Raw genomic sequence first — 17,611 nt, 5'->3', positions numbered from 1 at the left:
TCCCACTGGCGCCACGGGGGTGGGCACGGGTGCCTGAGAAGGCGAGCGTGTCCTTAAAGTGCTCGGCTGTGCAGTGGGACTTCGTCGGGGACTAGGAATGCCTGGTGCGCTGTGCACCGCAGCAGCCTCGGTGGAGACAGACGGGCGGCAGCCACCCGCAGCGCGCCGCCCTGGGAGGTCTTGCTCCTCCCCTTTCTCGCTGGACCTGGGAGACTGGCCTCGGGATGTGGCGCTTCTGCGAGTTGTGCTTGGATGTTCCCAGCGAGAGCGCGAGCTCAGATCTGGTATTCCCAGCCTTCCTCATCTTCCAGCGCCCGGTTGATCACCCCCCGCAGGTCTCTCCTTAGGGCCCCTTGGCGAAGTTTCTCCCAGTTCATGCTGCTGCGGGAGGCGCTTCGAGACAACGCGGGCATAGGGAAGGGCTGGCGGGGGCCCAACGGGTGGCGCAGCTCCAGTTTCTCCTCCGAGTCTTTGTCCAGGTCGTCGGAGCCCAGGCTGTTGAAGGCCTGCGCATAGCGCCGCATCCGATGCCGGTTGAGATCCTGCCTGTCTTCCACCCTGTAGGACACGGCAGGTGTTGAAGAGCAGGGCTCACACAGTGCTCGTGTCCTGCATCCCCACCCCGGCCACCGGTGTGAGCTGGTTCCCTTCCCTGCAGCTAGTGGCGCAAGGGGTTCCAGTCCACCGGCAGGCAGCCAGGCGTCAGCAAGCCGCAGGCTCTGGGCCACCTGCCCCGAGGACGCTCACGCTGCTCAGGCAAGGAGGCCAAGCCGCAGGGCCCCTGGGAGCAGAAGGTTGTCTGAGCAAAGCGAGGGGGCCAGCAGGACAGCTCAGGGGACGCCCACCCCCACGCTGTCACTCACCGCAGGAACCAGCGGTCCCCCAGGCCGTACTTGCGTCCGCAGATCCCAGAGCGAGGCCACAGGCAGCGTGGCAACTTCCGCTCCAGCATCACGGTGGTGGCCACAACCTGCAGGTGGGGAAGGACAGGGCAGTGAGCCATGAGGCCGGGTACAGACGGAGAAAGGAGCCGAGTAGCCTGAGAAGAGGGGGCGGGGGAAGAGAGGATGCCGGGAGCCCGTGGGCCTCCGAGGTGATGAACGACACCCCTGGCCTGGGGAGGTGCTGTGACCTTTGTTCAGCCTCCTTGTAGGAAAGACTCAATGGGACTTGAGCCCTCAAGTCTTCACCCAGTGACTTGGCATCCGTGGCCAAGCCAGGTGGGATGCGGGAAGCAGACTTGCTGCAAGGAGAGCTGGGACGAGAGCAAAGCAAACTGAACCCAGGGTATTATGACTTCACAGACCTACAAGTCGCTTACAAATATAAACATCCTACTGCGAGACCTAATCTCAGTACATTTTCTTGGGAAAAACACTTTCCGGAGCCAACCCCACGTTGCCAGCTTAGCTTTTCCGCTCTGTTTTCTACCCACCATACTTCAATGCCTTCCAGTCTGGGGAAATTCCATTTTTATTTTGCTGGAATTATTTTTGTTGAGATAAATTATTTCCTAAGTATATTTTTAAGTGAGGATTTGATTCATCTCATTGTCTTTTATCCCCACCCTGGCAGTGTGCCTGAAGATAGCTCCTGCTACCATAGGAAGTTTTTGTGACATTATTTTTAACACGTCCCATTTTTCTGGGTCGAATTTTGCAGATTTCACTATTGTCAAGGAGACTTGATACTCCAGTTTTTATTTGGGAACAAAATTCACTGAAGGAAGTTTTACCACACTTAGATTTATTTCTTGTTATTTATTCTCAAAAAGGCAGAGGTTCTAATTGTTGAGAAAGCTGTCCGGAATTCTCCCAGTGACTCCAATACTCTTCAGTGGTGTTTCTAATCCAGTTCTTCCATACATTTGCATTATGTCTGCATACAGTACAGTAACTGTCCAAACAAGTAGCGTCAAAATACCCTACCTCTTTCTGAGCTTAGGCAGTCTGGGGTGGGAAGGGAATGGCTTGCAGGAACCCCGCCAGCCACCAGGGGGCTCACCTGGGCCCTCCAGAGCTCATCTCGCTCGTGGGCCACCCGCCAGTGAGTGTCACCCATCATGGCGATGAGCAGGTTGAGCATGAGCAGTGTGGCGATGATGCCGAAGGCGGCGTAGGTGATGCAGTACATGAAGGGCAGGTCCACGGCGTAGTTGGCGGGGCCGTCGATGATGGTGAGGAACAGCTCAAAGGTGCTGAACAGTGCCATGGGGTAGCTGTAGAAATGGCCCAGCTCATCCGGGTCCTGCGTCTGGAAGATGATGTAGAAGGCTGCTCCACCCAAGGGAGTGAGAGTTACACAGCAAGCATGCGGTGACCAGCCCCCCGCCAGCTCCCTGCTACGCATGAGTCCTGTGCCCTTGTCTCTAGCTCACCATGCCAGCCCTCTCAACACTCCACACTCCAGATTCTATGTCCCCTGACTTTCTTCAGGTTCCGCCTCCTGCTCCCGAGAGCCATCTCTCCCTAACACTGCTGGTAGTCCCTCACCTTGGAGGGACATCCCATTGCCCCCCTCTTCCCCTCGCTTAGCCAGAGGCCTTCTTCTACACTCTCCAGTCACCCCAATCCCCCCTCCTGTGCCACACCCCCTGCCCGTAGACAGGTGATTTACCTGAAGCAAAGCCCAAGATGACCACGGCCATCAGCCAGCAGAATCTCATGAGGTCACCAAAAATCATCTAGAGTGGAGGAGGCAGAGAGAACACCACACATTCCCTGAGCAATTGTCCCATCCAGTGCCAACAGGTCTAACCCTGATAGGTCTAACAAGTCCACCCTCTAGGACAGGGCTTGGCTAACTATGGCCTGCAGGTCAAGTCTGCCTGCCTGTTTTGATATGGCCATAGTTTCTACTTTACCTTCAAAGATTGTTTAAAAATCAAAAAGAAGCAGAAAATGTGATTTTAAAAAAACACACATGCCTCACAATGCCTGAAATAGTTACAATGTAGAAACATTTTATAGAAATACATGGAGCCAGGATTGTGGCGTAACAGGTGAAGCCACTGCCTGTGATGCTGGCGTCCCATATGGGCACCAGTTCAAACCCCAGCTGTTCCACTTCTGATCCAGCTCCCTGCTAATGGCCTGGGAAAAGCAGTGGAGGATGGCCTGAGTACCTGGGCCCCTGCACCCGAGTGGGAGACCTGGATGAAGCTCCAGGCTCCTGGCTTTGACCAGGCCCAGCTCTGGCCATTGCGGCCATTTGGGGAGTGAATCAGCAGATGGAAGATCTCTCTCTCTCTCTCTCTCTCTCTCTCTCTCTCTTCCCCTGTCTTTGTTGTTGTGTGTGTATGTGTGTGTCTTCCTCTCTGTGCCTTGCCTTTCACGTAAATTAATACATCTTTAAAAAAAAAAAAAAAGAAAAGAAAAAGAAATACTTGGTCCTTGGTTAGGACTTAGTTCTAGGAAGCTAGAGAGGAGGCACTGACCTTCTGGATCATGATGGTGAAGGGGCCTAGCATCTGGAATCCTCGGGCAAAATACATGACATTGCACCAGCCCAGCACCAGGGCAAAGGACATGGGCACCACCTCCCCGTCTGTATTGGTGAGCCGCATGACCATGGTCATCAACACCATGAAGGCATAGGTGATGCTGGGGGGAGAGCAGGAAGCGGGGAGGTGAGAGGCGGGCTGGGGTCATCCTGGAGCCTGACAGCAGGAGCCTCACTGGGCTGGCACCCACACATGCAGACGCAGGGGCTCACACGCATCACTGGAGAGGGACCTCTGGAGGTAAGGTTCTCTAGGAAGCCAGAAATCCACCAGCTGGAGTCCTGGGAGGGAACGTGTGGAGGCGAGGGAGTAGGGAGACTTACATGAGGACATGGAATGGGCCCCCAAGGATGGTATGTCCGAAGAAGCGAGTGACCCCCAACCTGAAGATATCTGGAATCTGGAGAGAAGTCAGAGAGACACACGGGCACTTCCTAGCCCAGGGCACAGGCCACTCCCTGGAGCAGACAGCCTCGCCCTGGGTGCCAGGCACGCACCTCCACCAGCAAGATGATCATGGCCCCGATGACGGTCACCAGCTCTCCCACCAGGCGGATGTCATCCCGGGAGGTCACGTAGGCTTCCTGTGCATGGTGGGAGGGACGGTCAAAGCACTCAGATCCTAGGTCCTTGCCTGGCCTCCCCCAGTGCCTAGGACCACTGTCCCATCAGATTCTGTTCATCTGTCATACTCCCAAACTGCTCTTGGGAGGAGAAGGGGAGAGAGACAGAGAGCGTGCCTACACACACGTGTGCTTGAGACGCAGCTGAGGGAGGGAACGTGGAACGGAGCAGGGAGGCGACACCAGTCTGAGAGCACAGTGTCGTCCCCTGATCACGGCTCCGGGCTCTTACCTGGAGGAGCTTCTGCTGTAAGAGGGTGTTGTCCCGGGGGTCGGTGCGGTTGCTGGTCCTGAGCTTCAGGGGGCGGTAGATGCAGCACATGGTGAAGCAGATGATGTAGAGCAGGTAGATGGCACCCAGCACGCAGAAGTACGGCCGCCCATACCTCTTCCACTTGAGGCTCACCAGCTCCTTCACTGGCGTCTGGTCCAGGATGTGGCGAGCCTGCAGCCGAACGAGTACGACGGGCAGCTGCCGGCCACGGGCAGCGCTCCCAGCTCCCCACTGCTCGGAGGACCCCGTACCTCCCGCTTCTTGGTGGTGACGATAAGTTCCAGCAGGGACTGCTCATCCCCCGAGGAGTCGATCTCCGTGAGGTCATAGAGCGTGGACGTCAGCGGCCCGTATGTCCACTGGATGTACTTCCGCTTCTGCATCAGGTGCTGGAACATCTGGGGGGCACAGCGTGGAGGTGAGTCGGCAGCAGTGACAAGGCAGTAGTCACAGAGAGTGGACGGCATGGCACCACTGGAGAGGAGAGGGGCCCTCAGCTAATGGCCGCAGTCTCTGGAGGGCAGCAGAACCCCTTCCTCCCTAGGACTCCTACTAGTGCTTGGGAAAGGAAGTGAGAGACCACAGGGCTCCTGCTCTGGGGGCTGAAGGGGTCAGGAGGTCTGGGCATTTCATGCGATCCCCACCTGAAACTAGACTAACACTCAGAGCGGAGAAACTGGGCAAGAGAGGGGACAGGGGACAGAGAGAGCAGGCCCCACTGAACTGAGCAGGGGACCTGAGCATCAGGGATGTGTGTTCACACCCATTTCCTCCCAGGGCCAGCTGAATATGATGAACGTCCTTACGGAGCCAGCACAGGGCTGGGGGTGCCCTCACCACAGTGTTGCCCTCCACCCCTGCCAGCTTGAAGGGAGTGAGGCCCTGGTGGTTGGGCACAAGTTCCAGGGACTGCAGGTGGTCACTGTGCCCATCGTAGGACAGCAGCAGGTTGTACATCTGGCAGGCAAAGGTCTTGTTGGACTGCAGGATGAGGATGTGCAGCACCGTGTTTCCTGGGGGAGGACACAGGGTTCATGTGGACACTGGCCTGAGTCCCCGGTGGCCCCACCAGCTCCCTGGGGCCAGCCTCTTCCTGCCCCACTCCCACACCCTTGCAGCATCCCAGCCACTGCCTGTCCAACTCTTACCCAGGGAGTCCTGGGCCCGGATGTCGGCTCCGTGCTCAATGAGCAGCCTCACGATCTCCTCGCTGCCCACACAGGCAGCAAAGGACAAAGGGTGCTCTCCTGGGGACACAGAGGGACACATGGCAGGAGGGTGCAGGACAGAGAGCTGGTCTGCCCCAGGTGACTGCCTTCTGCACCCTACTTCTCAGCTCAGGCTTGGTTAGAGACCCTTGTCCAGCTGGTGCAGAGATCCATGGGAAGAACTGGCCTCTGGTTTTAAGCCCTTCCTACTACATGACAGATGGAGCTGAGAACAGGGCCCCCCTAAGTCTACCGGCCCTCTGCCCCTGCCCACCTCCCCACCTCCCCTTGCTCCCCGCCCAGCCCTGGCTCTCACCGTAGTAGATGAGGTTGTGGGGACTGCGGCGGAAGGCAGCACCTGTAGCTCTGGCAGAGACGCTGGCCCCACGAGCAAGCAGTGCGCGCACCAGGTTCAGGTTCTGGTTCATGACAGCGATGTGCAGTGCAGTCTGACCTGGCCCAGAGACAGCTTTCAGTCATGGTCTGTCTGCAGGATCCTTCAGGGGTCCCTCCCGCGTGTACCCATGCTCATCTGCAGGGCAGCTTGGGACAGAACGCAAGGACCCCATGGATACTCGGGGTCCCCAGGTTTCCAGCTGCTGCCTCTGCCTGTCCCCTGCCATTGCAGGGCCAGGTGTTCCAATGATGGGCAACCGTGACTGCCAGGGAAGCAGGAGGACTTCCAGAGATGGGAATCACGTGTACGGGGGTGCCGATCTGCTCTGCACTTCCCTCAAGCTGTGTCCCACAGGGATGGCTTGAAATTGCCAACAGGCCACCCCTTCTCTCCATCCCAAGCCCTGGCTCTCACCTTCATACAGTTCAGATGTCATGGGCTCAAAGACCAGATCTGGGGCTGCCTCCATCAGCACCATGGCGGCCTCCAGGTTGTCGTAGAGGGCTGCGATGTGCAGTGCTGTCTCCCCCAGGGCTCCTGGCATTTATAGAGAGAAGAGTCGTGGCTTCTGTGGGGCAGCAGGATCCCAGGCCCTGAGAGCCCCATGTGATCTGGGCACTGTGCTCCTTACCTCTCTGGTGCACCTCACAGGAATCATACTTGAGCAGCTTGTTCAGAGCCTGGACATTGTTCTCTTTGGCAGCTAGAAGGAGAGGAGACTCCCAGATCCTGACGGAGAACGGGATGGGGAAGGCAGCAATAGTGAGCAGGCTCATTAGCAGAAGGAGAGGTGGTGGCTTTGCACCACTGTGCATGCACACGTGTGCCTTAGCCTCCGGTGGGCCTGGCGGTCCCTGATCCAGGCAGGCGAGGCCTCTGCAGCTAGCTCTCTCTTCTACTGAGAGGTAACACACAGTGACTGCTCATTTCGCTTGTGTAGGAGACTGCCAGCGCCTGGTTTCCTGGCCCCCGGGTGCTGGGACCAGAACAGACAGTGTGTGAATGGGCTGTCTGTGCGTGTCCGGTGAGGATGGGTGGGGTTTCACTTTGGCATGCTTTCACCTCCAGACCAGTTTACCTCTGGAGTGGTCCTGCTCAATCCTCACCAGGTGCCCTGAGATTGCCCTGCAGGATAAGCCTTGTTTTGCATGAACTGGGTGTGCAAGGCATTCCTCCCTCATGTTTGTAAAGGAAGTCAATATGCAGAGGTGAGCAGGTTTTCTCCTGTTCCGTGATGTTCTGCCTATCCCACCTTCTCAGCAAACCCTTGGATCCTGGCACTTTCTTTCCAATGACAGCTTCAGGGCTCACTCAGAAAGCAACAACGGCCCATGAGAAAAAGCCTGGTGGCCTGGCTCTAGGCTCCTCTTCCACCTGGTTGCTCATTCATTCTCCCTCTCCCTCTCCCTCTCCCTCTCCCTCTCCCTCTCCCTCTCCCTCTCCCTCTCCCTCTCCTTCTCCCACTCCCTCTCCCCCTCTCTCCCTCTCCCTCTTCCTCTCCCCCTCTCCCCTCTCCCCCTCTCTCCCTTTCTTCCTCTCCCTCCTTCTCACATCTTAATCTCTACAATCTTCCTTCTTAACACATTATGCCACATCTTCTTATATGCCAGGTACCTATAAAGACTTCAACTGAGGGCCGGCGCCGCGGCTCACTAGGCTAATCCTCCGCCTAGCGGCGCCGGCACACCAGGTTCTAGTCCCGGTTGGGGCGCCGGATTCTGTCCTGGTTGCTCCTCTTCCAGGCCAGCTCTCTGCTGTGGCCAGGGAGTGCAGTGGAGGATGGCCCAAGTGCTTGGGCCCTGCACCCCATGGGAGACCAGGATAAGTACCTGGCTCCTGGCTCCTGCCATCAGATCAGCGCAATGCGCCGGCCGCAGCGGCCATTGGAGGGTGAACCAACAACAAAAGGAAGACCTTTCTCTCTGTCTCTCTCTCTCACTGTCCACTCTGCCTGTCAAAAAAAAAAAAAAAAAAAAAAGACTTCAACTGAGCAGTAATTTGAGCAGTAATTATACCACTTACGGAAATTTGAAATAGGCACTAAATTGAAAACTTATGACTCAATGGATCATTGGCATCACATGGACACTTGCAGGAAATGTAGGCACACTCATGTTTGGGAAGTGTTGCTCAAGCCAGCCACGCCAGTGTGGCTCCTGCATGTGGAACACCTGAGACAATAAATCAGAGGCAAGCTGGGGAGTGTCCATTTTCGAGCAGTGCACATTAAAGTTTGAGAAACAATGTTCTCCATCATGCTCAGAGCAGCTACGTCTAGGGCCATAAATGCCTTGTTATTTCAGCTATTAGCACCTTGGAGATATAAATTATGGCCCACAGTGACAGGTGCAGAGAAGCCGGGAAATCCAACGAGATGATTCGTCCGTTGACGTTCGTGCGGTTGTGAATGCTTCCGTTCTACCTTCTGACCTTCTCGGGTTTATTTTGTTTTGGATTCATAGATCCTTTTTGTTAATAGCTGGTCCCAAGTCAGATTATAGTCTCCCCTTACTTATCACCTGCTGCTCATCTCCTCTGACTCCCAAATCATCTTACAATGAACTAAAAATCTCTCTTAAAATCAGAACTTATCTTAAGGAAGACACTTGGTTCACTTTGGTTCAATTTTCTCTCTCAGTCTGGAGCCATTTGGTCTTGCTACGGGAATGGATGAAATAACCCTATTTACCCATAGATGGCCAATTGTGTGACACACAAGAAGTCACAGACAGGTTCTCACACTCTTCTGAGCTCCTGAAATGCTGGCGGCGGCGAGAAATACACTGCAAGACCTGGGGTGGGAGTGTGATCAGGGGAGGAGAAGTGAGCCACACATCCCTCCGAACATGGCCCCACCCTCCCCTGCAGGTCTCATGGCAGCCTTTGAGCGGAGTTCCCTCTGCAGTCAGTCCTTTGCTTTTCCAACATGTCTTTGTTCCCTAGCCCAGCGCTGGCGAAATGTTCTCCTAACTGTTTTCCCTGCACCCCATCCACCCCCAGCCCAGATAATTTCTCCAAGAGGCAAATGCAACTACAGCTCACGAAAGTCCCAGGGCCCTGCAATACCCAAGGAGAGGCACACAGAGGTTCTTTACGTCCCTTGTTCCTCCCACACACTGCTTCCACCAGCCTCTCGGTCTGGCCACATGCCTCAGCCCTGCAGTGCACACCCTACGCCTGTGCCACAGGGCTCCTTCCTCCTAGAACTCAACCCCCACCTCGCTGCTTGTTCATTGTCTGCATTGAACACCACACTGATGGACACCAGGGGACTCCTAATAGCTCATGGAAAGAAATGGAATTAAAAGTATGAGTTTATTTTGGTGCAATGACTTTTGAAATGCATGCAGTCTTTTCTCATCACATGTTTTCCAGAAACATTGGTTTTCACCAAAAATTTTGGGCACCAAAATAAACTCATTTTTAAATTCTGCTTTTGCGCAGATGTTCTGAAGCACGCTTGCACACCTCACATGGGACCGAGTCTCACTCCTGCTGGCCACGGGGCAAGCGAGTGAGCAGCAGGGCAGTGGGGTGGTTTGGCTTTCCTGCCTCTCGCATTATCTCCATCAGCCACCCTCCAAGACGACGCTGAGCAAACGCGTAATCCAAGTGAAAGCAGCATGCGCGGTATGCAGACACAGCTGCAAAACAAGTGTCCTGCGCTCGTCACCACCACCACCGCTTCTACAACCGCCCGAACCCTCCACACAGAGCTTCTGGGGCTGGCCCTAGGACGGGGGGCGGGGGGCAGGCAAAGCTTTCCCAACACACACACACGTACACAACACACACAACACACACCATATCATACACACACCACACACACCACAATCACACACAACACACATCATACACACACCACAATCACACACAACACACACCATATCATACACACACCACACACACCACAATCACACACAACACACATCATACACACACCACACAGTACACTCAAAACACACAGCATATCATACTCACACCACACACAAATACACATACCACACACACCACAATCACACACAACACACATCATACACACACCACACAGTACACTCAAAACACACAGCATATCATACTCACACCACACACACAGAACACACATACCACACACACCACAATCACACACAACACACACCATATCATACACACACCACACACACCACAATCACACACAACACACATCATACACACACCACAATCACACACAACACACACCATATCATACACACACCACACACACAGAACACACATACCACACACACCACAATCACACACAACACACATCATACACACACCACACAGTACACTCAAAACACACAGCATATCATACTCACACCACACACACAGAACATACATACCACACATACCACAATCACACACAACACACACCACACAGTACACTCACACAATACACAGCATATCATACTCACACCACACACAAATACACATACCACACACACCACAATCACACACAACACACACCATATCATACACACACCACACACACAGAACACACATACCACACACATCATACACACACCACACAGTACACTCAAAACACACACCATATCATACACACACCACACACACCACAATCACACACAACACACATCATACACACACCACACAGTACACTCACAACACACAGCATATCATACTCATACCACACACAAATACACGTACCACACACACCACAATCACACACAACACACATCATACACACACCACACAGTACACTCACAACACACAGCATATCATACTCATACCACACACAAATACACATACCACACACACCACAATCACACACAGCACACACCATATCATACACACACCACACACACAGAACACACATACCACACACACCACAATCACACACAACACACATCATACACACACCACACACAATACACTCACAACACATAGCATATCATACACCACACACAAATACACATACAACACACACCATATCATACACACACACCACACACAGAACACACATGCCACACACACCACAATCACACACAACACACACCATATCATAAACACACCACACACAATACACTCACACAACACACACCATATCATACTCACACCACACACATAGAACACACATACCACACATACTACACACGCCACAATCATACAACGCACACCATATACTCAAACACACCACACACATACAACACACATCACACATATATACCACACACACCACACTCACAAAAACCACACACATACCACACTCACACAGAACACACACATCACACTCACACTAAACACCACACACGCACCCTCATATGTATCACACTCAGACACAATATACATACTACACTTCTCCTAAACACCACACACAGACAACACACACCTCACACACACACACACTCCAGGAAATGTGAGTCTTTGCTTTGCCTTACTTTTGTTTCAGCGCTTGTGTGTATCTCTTGCTTTACAATAGGCCACCAAGGATTTCCCTTCTAGGCCTAACCCACTCTGAAGCCCACACACATGCCCCACACACCTCCATTCTCTGTGTGTCCCTTGCCTTGTCTCTGCTGATGCCCTGGGGCCTGCAGAGGGCACAGATTAGTGTCAGACCCAGGGTTTCTATGTTTGCCAAGTAAAATCACAAAATGCCTGGGTAAATGTGCATTTTAGAGACATAAACTTTTTCTTAGTGTTAGTATACCCCATGCAATAGTTGAGACATACTAATGAGTAACAACTTACTCATTATGGGAAATTCAGATTAAATCGGTGTTTGTACTTTATCTGGTGGTACAGTTGGATTGCACCATGGGCCAAGTACCAGCTTATGACTCAGTTCTAGAAGGTTCCCTCTGGTTGCAAACTCCAGAATCCAGAAAATGAGGGCTGGGTTATGGATGGGTTCCTAGGGTATCAGCTATGACTTGCAATACATGATGGAACCACAAGGGGGCAGAAGAGGGCGCTCTAGCTCATTAGCAGTAAAGCAGACTGCTCCCCCACCCCCCAACAGCAGACAATCCTTGGGCTCCACAAAGAAGGCTCAAAGAGTAGTTATCCAGAGAGTCTGGTGCTTGGGGCGGCCAGAGCAGCCCCTCACAGGAGTTTAGGTCCCAGTTCAGGGAGGGCAGGGCGGGTGCTGTTGGCATCTGGTGGGTGGAGGGCAGTGGCACCACTAACGTCATACCCAGCACAGCCCCCCATTACTAAGAATTTGCCTGCTGAAACGTCAGTCATGCCAAGTGGAGAAATCCGGACTTAGGGGTGCAATTATTCATAACTCACTTTAGAAAAAGGATTGTTCACATGAACGAGAATTAGAAATTCCCTATACATAAAAATGTTTTCTAACAGATCATTAAATACTCAACAAAGGAGAAACAAAGAGATGAAGACTTTTAAGTTCCTGCTGATTAACTAGCAAGAAGAAATTAGGGAGCGAATCTGAAATTATAACAATATGAAAGGTCTTTCTGGGATCTACAATTTTTATTTTCCTGGGCAATTATAAAATTGAACAGCCGAGTTCAGTATTTGGCAGGTGGAAATCCAGCTGTGGACTTCCAGCACAGATCCTAGCACATCACTGGTTGAGTTAATGGATTGGTGATCTCTCCCTCACGGTCCCTGATTTGCCTTCTCTGTTCCTGCACCCCACCCCTCCTCTGCTCCCCGGGTTCTCAGGGATGTGTTCGTCTGTGTGTGCCACGTGAGAGTCCGGTTACGTTTTGGTTGCTGGGGAGCAAGGCAGGATCAAAAGAGTCTTTAGGAAAGTTCAAATATGAATTTTAGGGCTAGCAAGTCTAACTGTGCATGCAACAGAGAAAGCAGCCTGGAGCTCTGGAGTGACTTGGTCAAGGAAGTGGGGGACCTAGCCTTGACGACTGTCGTGTTTGCCACTTCTCTCTCCCCACGCTGTGGTCCCCAGGCTTGGAAGCAGAGTTAGAGAAGACACAAGGGGCCCACAGGCATGCAAGGGTCCTGCTGGTTTCTCCCCAAGTCTCAGCCCAGTGTGCTCTGTGGGTGGGGTTGGGAGTGGTACACTTGGAACATGCATTCCTCAGTGGGTACATTTCTGTAGGAGAGTTCACAGCCTCTCCAAACTCCAGAATCACTGGCAGTTGCCTTTTTACTGGTTGATTTTTAAAGATTGATATTTTATTTGAAAAGCAGAGTGACAGACAGAGAAAGAGAGACACAGAGAAAGAGAATTTCCATCTGCAGGCTCACTCTTCAAATGGCTGCAACGGCCAGGGCTGGGTTGGACCAAAGCCAGGGGCCAGGAGCTTCATCTGGGTTCCCCACGTGTGTGACAGGGGCCCAATCACTTGGGCCATCTTCTGCTGCTTTCCCAAGCACACCAGCAGGGAACTGGATCAGAACTGGAACAGCCGGGACACGAACCGGCACCCATATGGGATACAGCGCTGCACACCGTGGCTCAAGCCTCTGCACCTCATTTGTCAATGCGCTTTTTATTTTCCAAAGCAGCTTCTCTCTTGTGATCCCTGTTGCTCCTCACAGCCCTGTCCAGTGGGCAGAGTAGTCCTCCCGTTTTTCAGAAAAGGAACCTAGGGTAGCACGGCCGAATGATTGCCAGAAGATTGCAGAGTTAAAGGCACAATGCTGGGCCAAGAACACTGCCCCAGGCTCTCGCATCTCAATTATGTGGTTCTTCTTGTTTTGTGGCTCCTCCTGATTTTTCTCGGGGGTGGGGGGCAGACTCCAGGGCTGTGCTGAGGGATCAGTCATGTGTGGGGAGGAGACAGACATCGGTACTTTGGGTCACCTCCCTCCACCTCCTTCCAGATCAGGTTCCTGGCCAGCGGATGAGGAAGCTAAAGCCCCAGGGAAAGTGACTGTTAGCCGCAGCCTCCCTAACTGCTGCAATTCCTTTTATGCACGTAAGGAGACCCGTGTGCGTAGAGGTGGTGATGCACGTGTGTGTGTGTGTGTGTGTGTGTGTGTGTGTGTGTGTGGTTTCCTGAGATGGGAGCACTTGATCCCGTGGAGAGTTGCAGGGCTTATTTTTAACACTCTTCAATTCATATGTATTCAGACAGTTATCTGTCTAACCACAGGAATATCTCCTGCATGTGCTGCCTCCTCTCCAAACTGTCCCTGGGGAGAGAGAGTGCCAGCTCGGGAGAGGCAGAGCTGGGGGAGTCAGGTTTTGGCTGGTGTGAAGCTGTCCCTCAAACGTCACACCAGTCAAAAGTCAGATGCCAGGGCTTCCTCCTCTATGCTCCCCTAACACTGGATAACCTTGTGACATTCTGCGAGCTTACCTTTAGCTCAGAAACGTCACCCTCTGGGGACGCCGCCTGAGGTGCCGACATTCCATGTGGGCACCGGTTTGTATCCCAGCTGCTCCACTTCTGATCCAGCTCCCTGCTGATGGCCTGGGAAAGCAGCAGAGGATGGCCCGACTGTTTGGGCCCCTGCACCCATGTGGGAGACACAGATGAAGCTCCTGGCTCCTGGCTTTTGGCCTGGGTCAGCCCTGGCCGTTGTGGCCATCTGGGGAGTTAACCAGCAGTTTCTCCCTCTCTGTGTCTGTAGCTCTACCTCTCAAATAAATAAATGAATCTTAAAAAACAATAAATTTTTTAAAAAGTCACCCCGACATCTGTGTGTGTGATATCAGGACCACACCCACCCCCCACTCCCCTGCCCCCAGGGATACCAAAATCCACCAGCAAAAGTTCTGCATACAAAGGGTCATTTGCATCTAACCCACACACATCCTCCTGCCAACTTTAGACCGTCTCTAGATCAGTATCACACCTACTACAATGTCAATGTTATGAGAACCGTTGCTACACTATATTTTTTAGGGAATCACAACAAGAGGAAAAAGGCACACGTGTTCAGTACAGACACGGCCATCACAGGCCTAACTGCACTGTCCATGGCCGGAAAAATCAAATGCTTGTTGTTCAGCGTTTCCATTGTGGTGGATTGCGTCAGAGGGGCAACTGCGCGTGCGTGTTGGTGGGTTTTGGCCCTCAGAATGGGAGCCCCTGGAGCACAGCAGATCTGTCATGCTCATTTCTGAAGACCTGGAGCAGTGTCCTGTGCTCAGTGAACGTCTGATGCACGGGATAGCAGGGAGAACTCGAGCCCGAGGGAGAGGTGATCTGTAGTACGGCTTGGAGCTCAACCACCTGCACTGAAGCGGTGGAGGCCGCACGACTGAGCCCCAAGAGAAGTCTGCCCCGGAGAGGAATGTGGGGTTCCCCGACATGCCGGAGAGGCCCAAAAGCCTTTCCTTCTCCAACCTCCGCTCCTGGAGTCCCACCCACCCCCACTGCAAAGCCCTCCTCTGCGTCCCCCATCGCACGGATTTACTTGCACTGGGCTCGGGGCCTGCCCGGCTCCTGTGGGGATAACACGAGCTTCCTCCCACAGGGAGCTGTTGTTGGGATTATCCAGGACAAGGCAGGTGACGGTAACCAGCTCTGCACCAGCTCCTCACAGTCCGCGTTGTCCCTATGTACAGGGTCACCCCACCCCTGTGTGGTTGTCTGAGTGCCTTCCCTTTGTCTGGCTGGGAAACTCCCCTCCCTGGCAATGTTAGCATCCTCTGGGAAAGACCCACCCAAAGAGGAGCCAACGTTCCAGGCACCAGGAAGAAGGGGCTTGAGGAATGTGGGAGCAGATAGGGAGAGCGGGGAATGGGGGCGCATCAGGCCTTCCCAGCCCAAGGCTGCAGAGGGCCCCCATGGATAGGCTTGGGAAGACACGGGGGCAGACAGGACCGGTGGACGCCTGCTCCAGGCTCAGTCTTCACTCTGCTCGTCCCCTCCAGCAACCCACAGGGAACCTCCTCCCGCCCTTCCAAACCCCCAGGCCTGTCTGTGCTCTGTGCCTGGTGCCCCCAGCCCCATGGTCCCAAGAGTGGGAAGAGGATGTGTGGGATCAGTGACGACCTCGACTCAAACAACAATGCCATTCTATTTCTCCAAGATGTCATCAGTCAGACATGCACCCCAGCACGCACTCTCCCAGGCCTGGGGGGAGATAAGTGGGTGACTGGTGTGAGAGACAGGAAGCCCCGACTCAGAGCAGCAGCACAGCCCGGAATCCTTAAGCAAAGAACAAACTCTGGGTCCCTGGCAGCCCCCGGCTCGGTGTACGGCAGGCCCCCGCCTTCTGAGCTCGAAGACAGGAAAACAGGAGGCTTGGCGCTGGGATCGGACATTCCATCTGCCTGCTTAAAGAAAGTCCCCCAGGGCAGGATGTCCTTCCAGCTGCCACAGCTGAGTGGGGAAGCCTACAGGAGACCACGGAGAGGAGACCACAGGCAGGGCTCCCGGCATTCTCCTCCCCTCCCGCTCCTAACTCGCACTCTAAGCAGCCGTCAGAGGGCACATCAGACGTGTTTAGGAACGTTTCCAGGGGCTGGAAGCAACTCGGGGCCTAGAGCTCAAAGCCTCAAGCTCCCCAACCTGCCAGACAGAGTGGGTGAGCACTGGTCCTAAGCACATGGGGCACTTGGCATCTAGTACCGTGCCACCTCTCACCGACAGAAAATAAAAGCAATCTCGTATTTTCTAGGTGCGAGTTTTGCTGCTCTTCGTGCTTCTCCCATGCTACAGCCCCGTCGCGTGTGATGCGGAGTGGCGACTATGTTCACGGTCTTATTTTGTGTTTGCAGTGTCATTCATTCAACCATTCATTCATTCCCACATGCCTACACACACATACTGTGCGTTTCTGCCTGAGACTGTTCTAGGGCAGGGAGCAGAGACAAGGTGTTGCCGTACCTGCCAGCACCTTTTGGGGGAGGAGTATGGAGGGGGGCTGGGATTCTGTAACCTGTACAGGACCCGGCTCTTGGGGCAGTACTCACAAAGAGGCTTGCAGGATTGAATGGGCTCGTAAAGAAGACGTCTAGCACCTGTACGCATCCCCGCCCCTCCTCTCTCACCTGGGATCCTGGGGCGCTAGACCCACTGCCCAACATACCAGAGACAAAAGAATGCTCCCAAGGGGCCAGTGCAGAGCTGGGAGCACCATCTGTCCAGTACAGCAGATGGGAAGCCGGCAGGGTGATGGTGGGCGGAGTGAGACTTACCTCTTCTGCTGCAGCAGGTTTTGCTCATCTCGGCTCTGAGCCCATGACTCCTGTCTCTGGAACCATCTGCAGAACTTTCTCCATAGACAGAGAACTAGCCCCTTCTCCTTGGGCAGCGACAACCCCATGGAGTGTAGGGCCGGCTCCTTGGGGGGTTGAGGCCAAGGCCAGACCCTGACTGAATTCAGCCTTGGGGCCACATCAGTCCCCCGAAGGGCTGACGTGCCCTCCCACTGTAGAGGCCCCGTGTCCTCCTACTTCCGTGCCAGGCCCTGCGAGACTGCCTGTGGCCTCTCCAGTCGTGCTGGAGAGGGCTCTGATTCTGTTACACTTGGCAGGGCCAGGGCCCCCGCTGGGCTAGTCCTGTCCCTCCGGAGCTCCAGCCGGGAGTGAGCAGGAGCTGTAGGGACACTCCCTCTCTCCTCCCAAATTACCTGAGATTTAAAGAGACAGGCCCTACAGACCGGCCTACTGGCGGTGGAGGGGTGGCTTACGTCAACTCCAACTCTTCCTCCACCCTGGTCTCTCTTCCTGCCCCA

At 53.9% G+C, this 17,611-nt stretch overlaps 1 protein-coding gene across 3 annotated transcripts; it reads right to left on the bottom strand.

Annotated features, from left to right (window-relative positions):
- Nucleotides 1-66: 66 nt before the first annotated feature.
- Nucleotides 67-17,339, bottom strand: TRPV6 (transient receptor potential cation channel subfamily V member 6). 3 transcript variants are annotated; one of them, NM_001082776.1, is given in 15 exon segments: nt 67-558; nt 864-970; nt 2,005-2,273; nt 2,617-2,683; nt 3,437-3,602; nt 3,826-3,902; nt 4,000-4,086; nt 4,358-4,570; nt 4,651-4,797; nt 5,237-5,412; nt 5,548-5,646; nt 5,924-6,061; nt 6,419-6,541; nt 6,636-6,733; nt 17,073-17,202. In NM_001082776.1, coding segments are annotated over 15 exon segments (2,178 nt in total). In that variant the 5' UTR covers nt 17,201-17,202; the 3' UTR covers nt 67-275.
- Between the last annotated feature and the right edge of the window lie 272 nt (nt 17,340-17,611).

This window comes from Oryctolagus cuniculus, chromosome 3 (assembly GCF_051225735.1).
Source record: "Oryctolagus cuniculus isolate XC-2025 breed Fujian yellow rabbit chromosome 3, ASM5122573v1, whole genome shotgun sequence".
NCBI classification, from domain to species: Eukaryota; Metazoa; Chordata; class Mammalia; order Lagomorpha; family Leporidae; genus Oryctolagus; species Oryctolagus cuniculus.
This window is presented reverse-complemented; position numbering and strand designations above follow the sequence as displayed.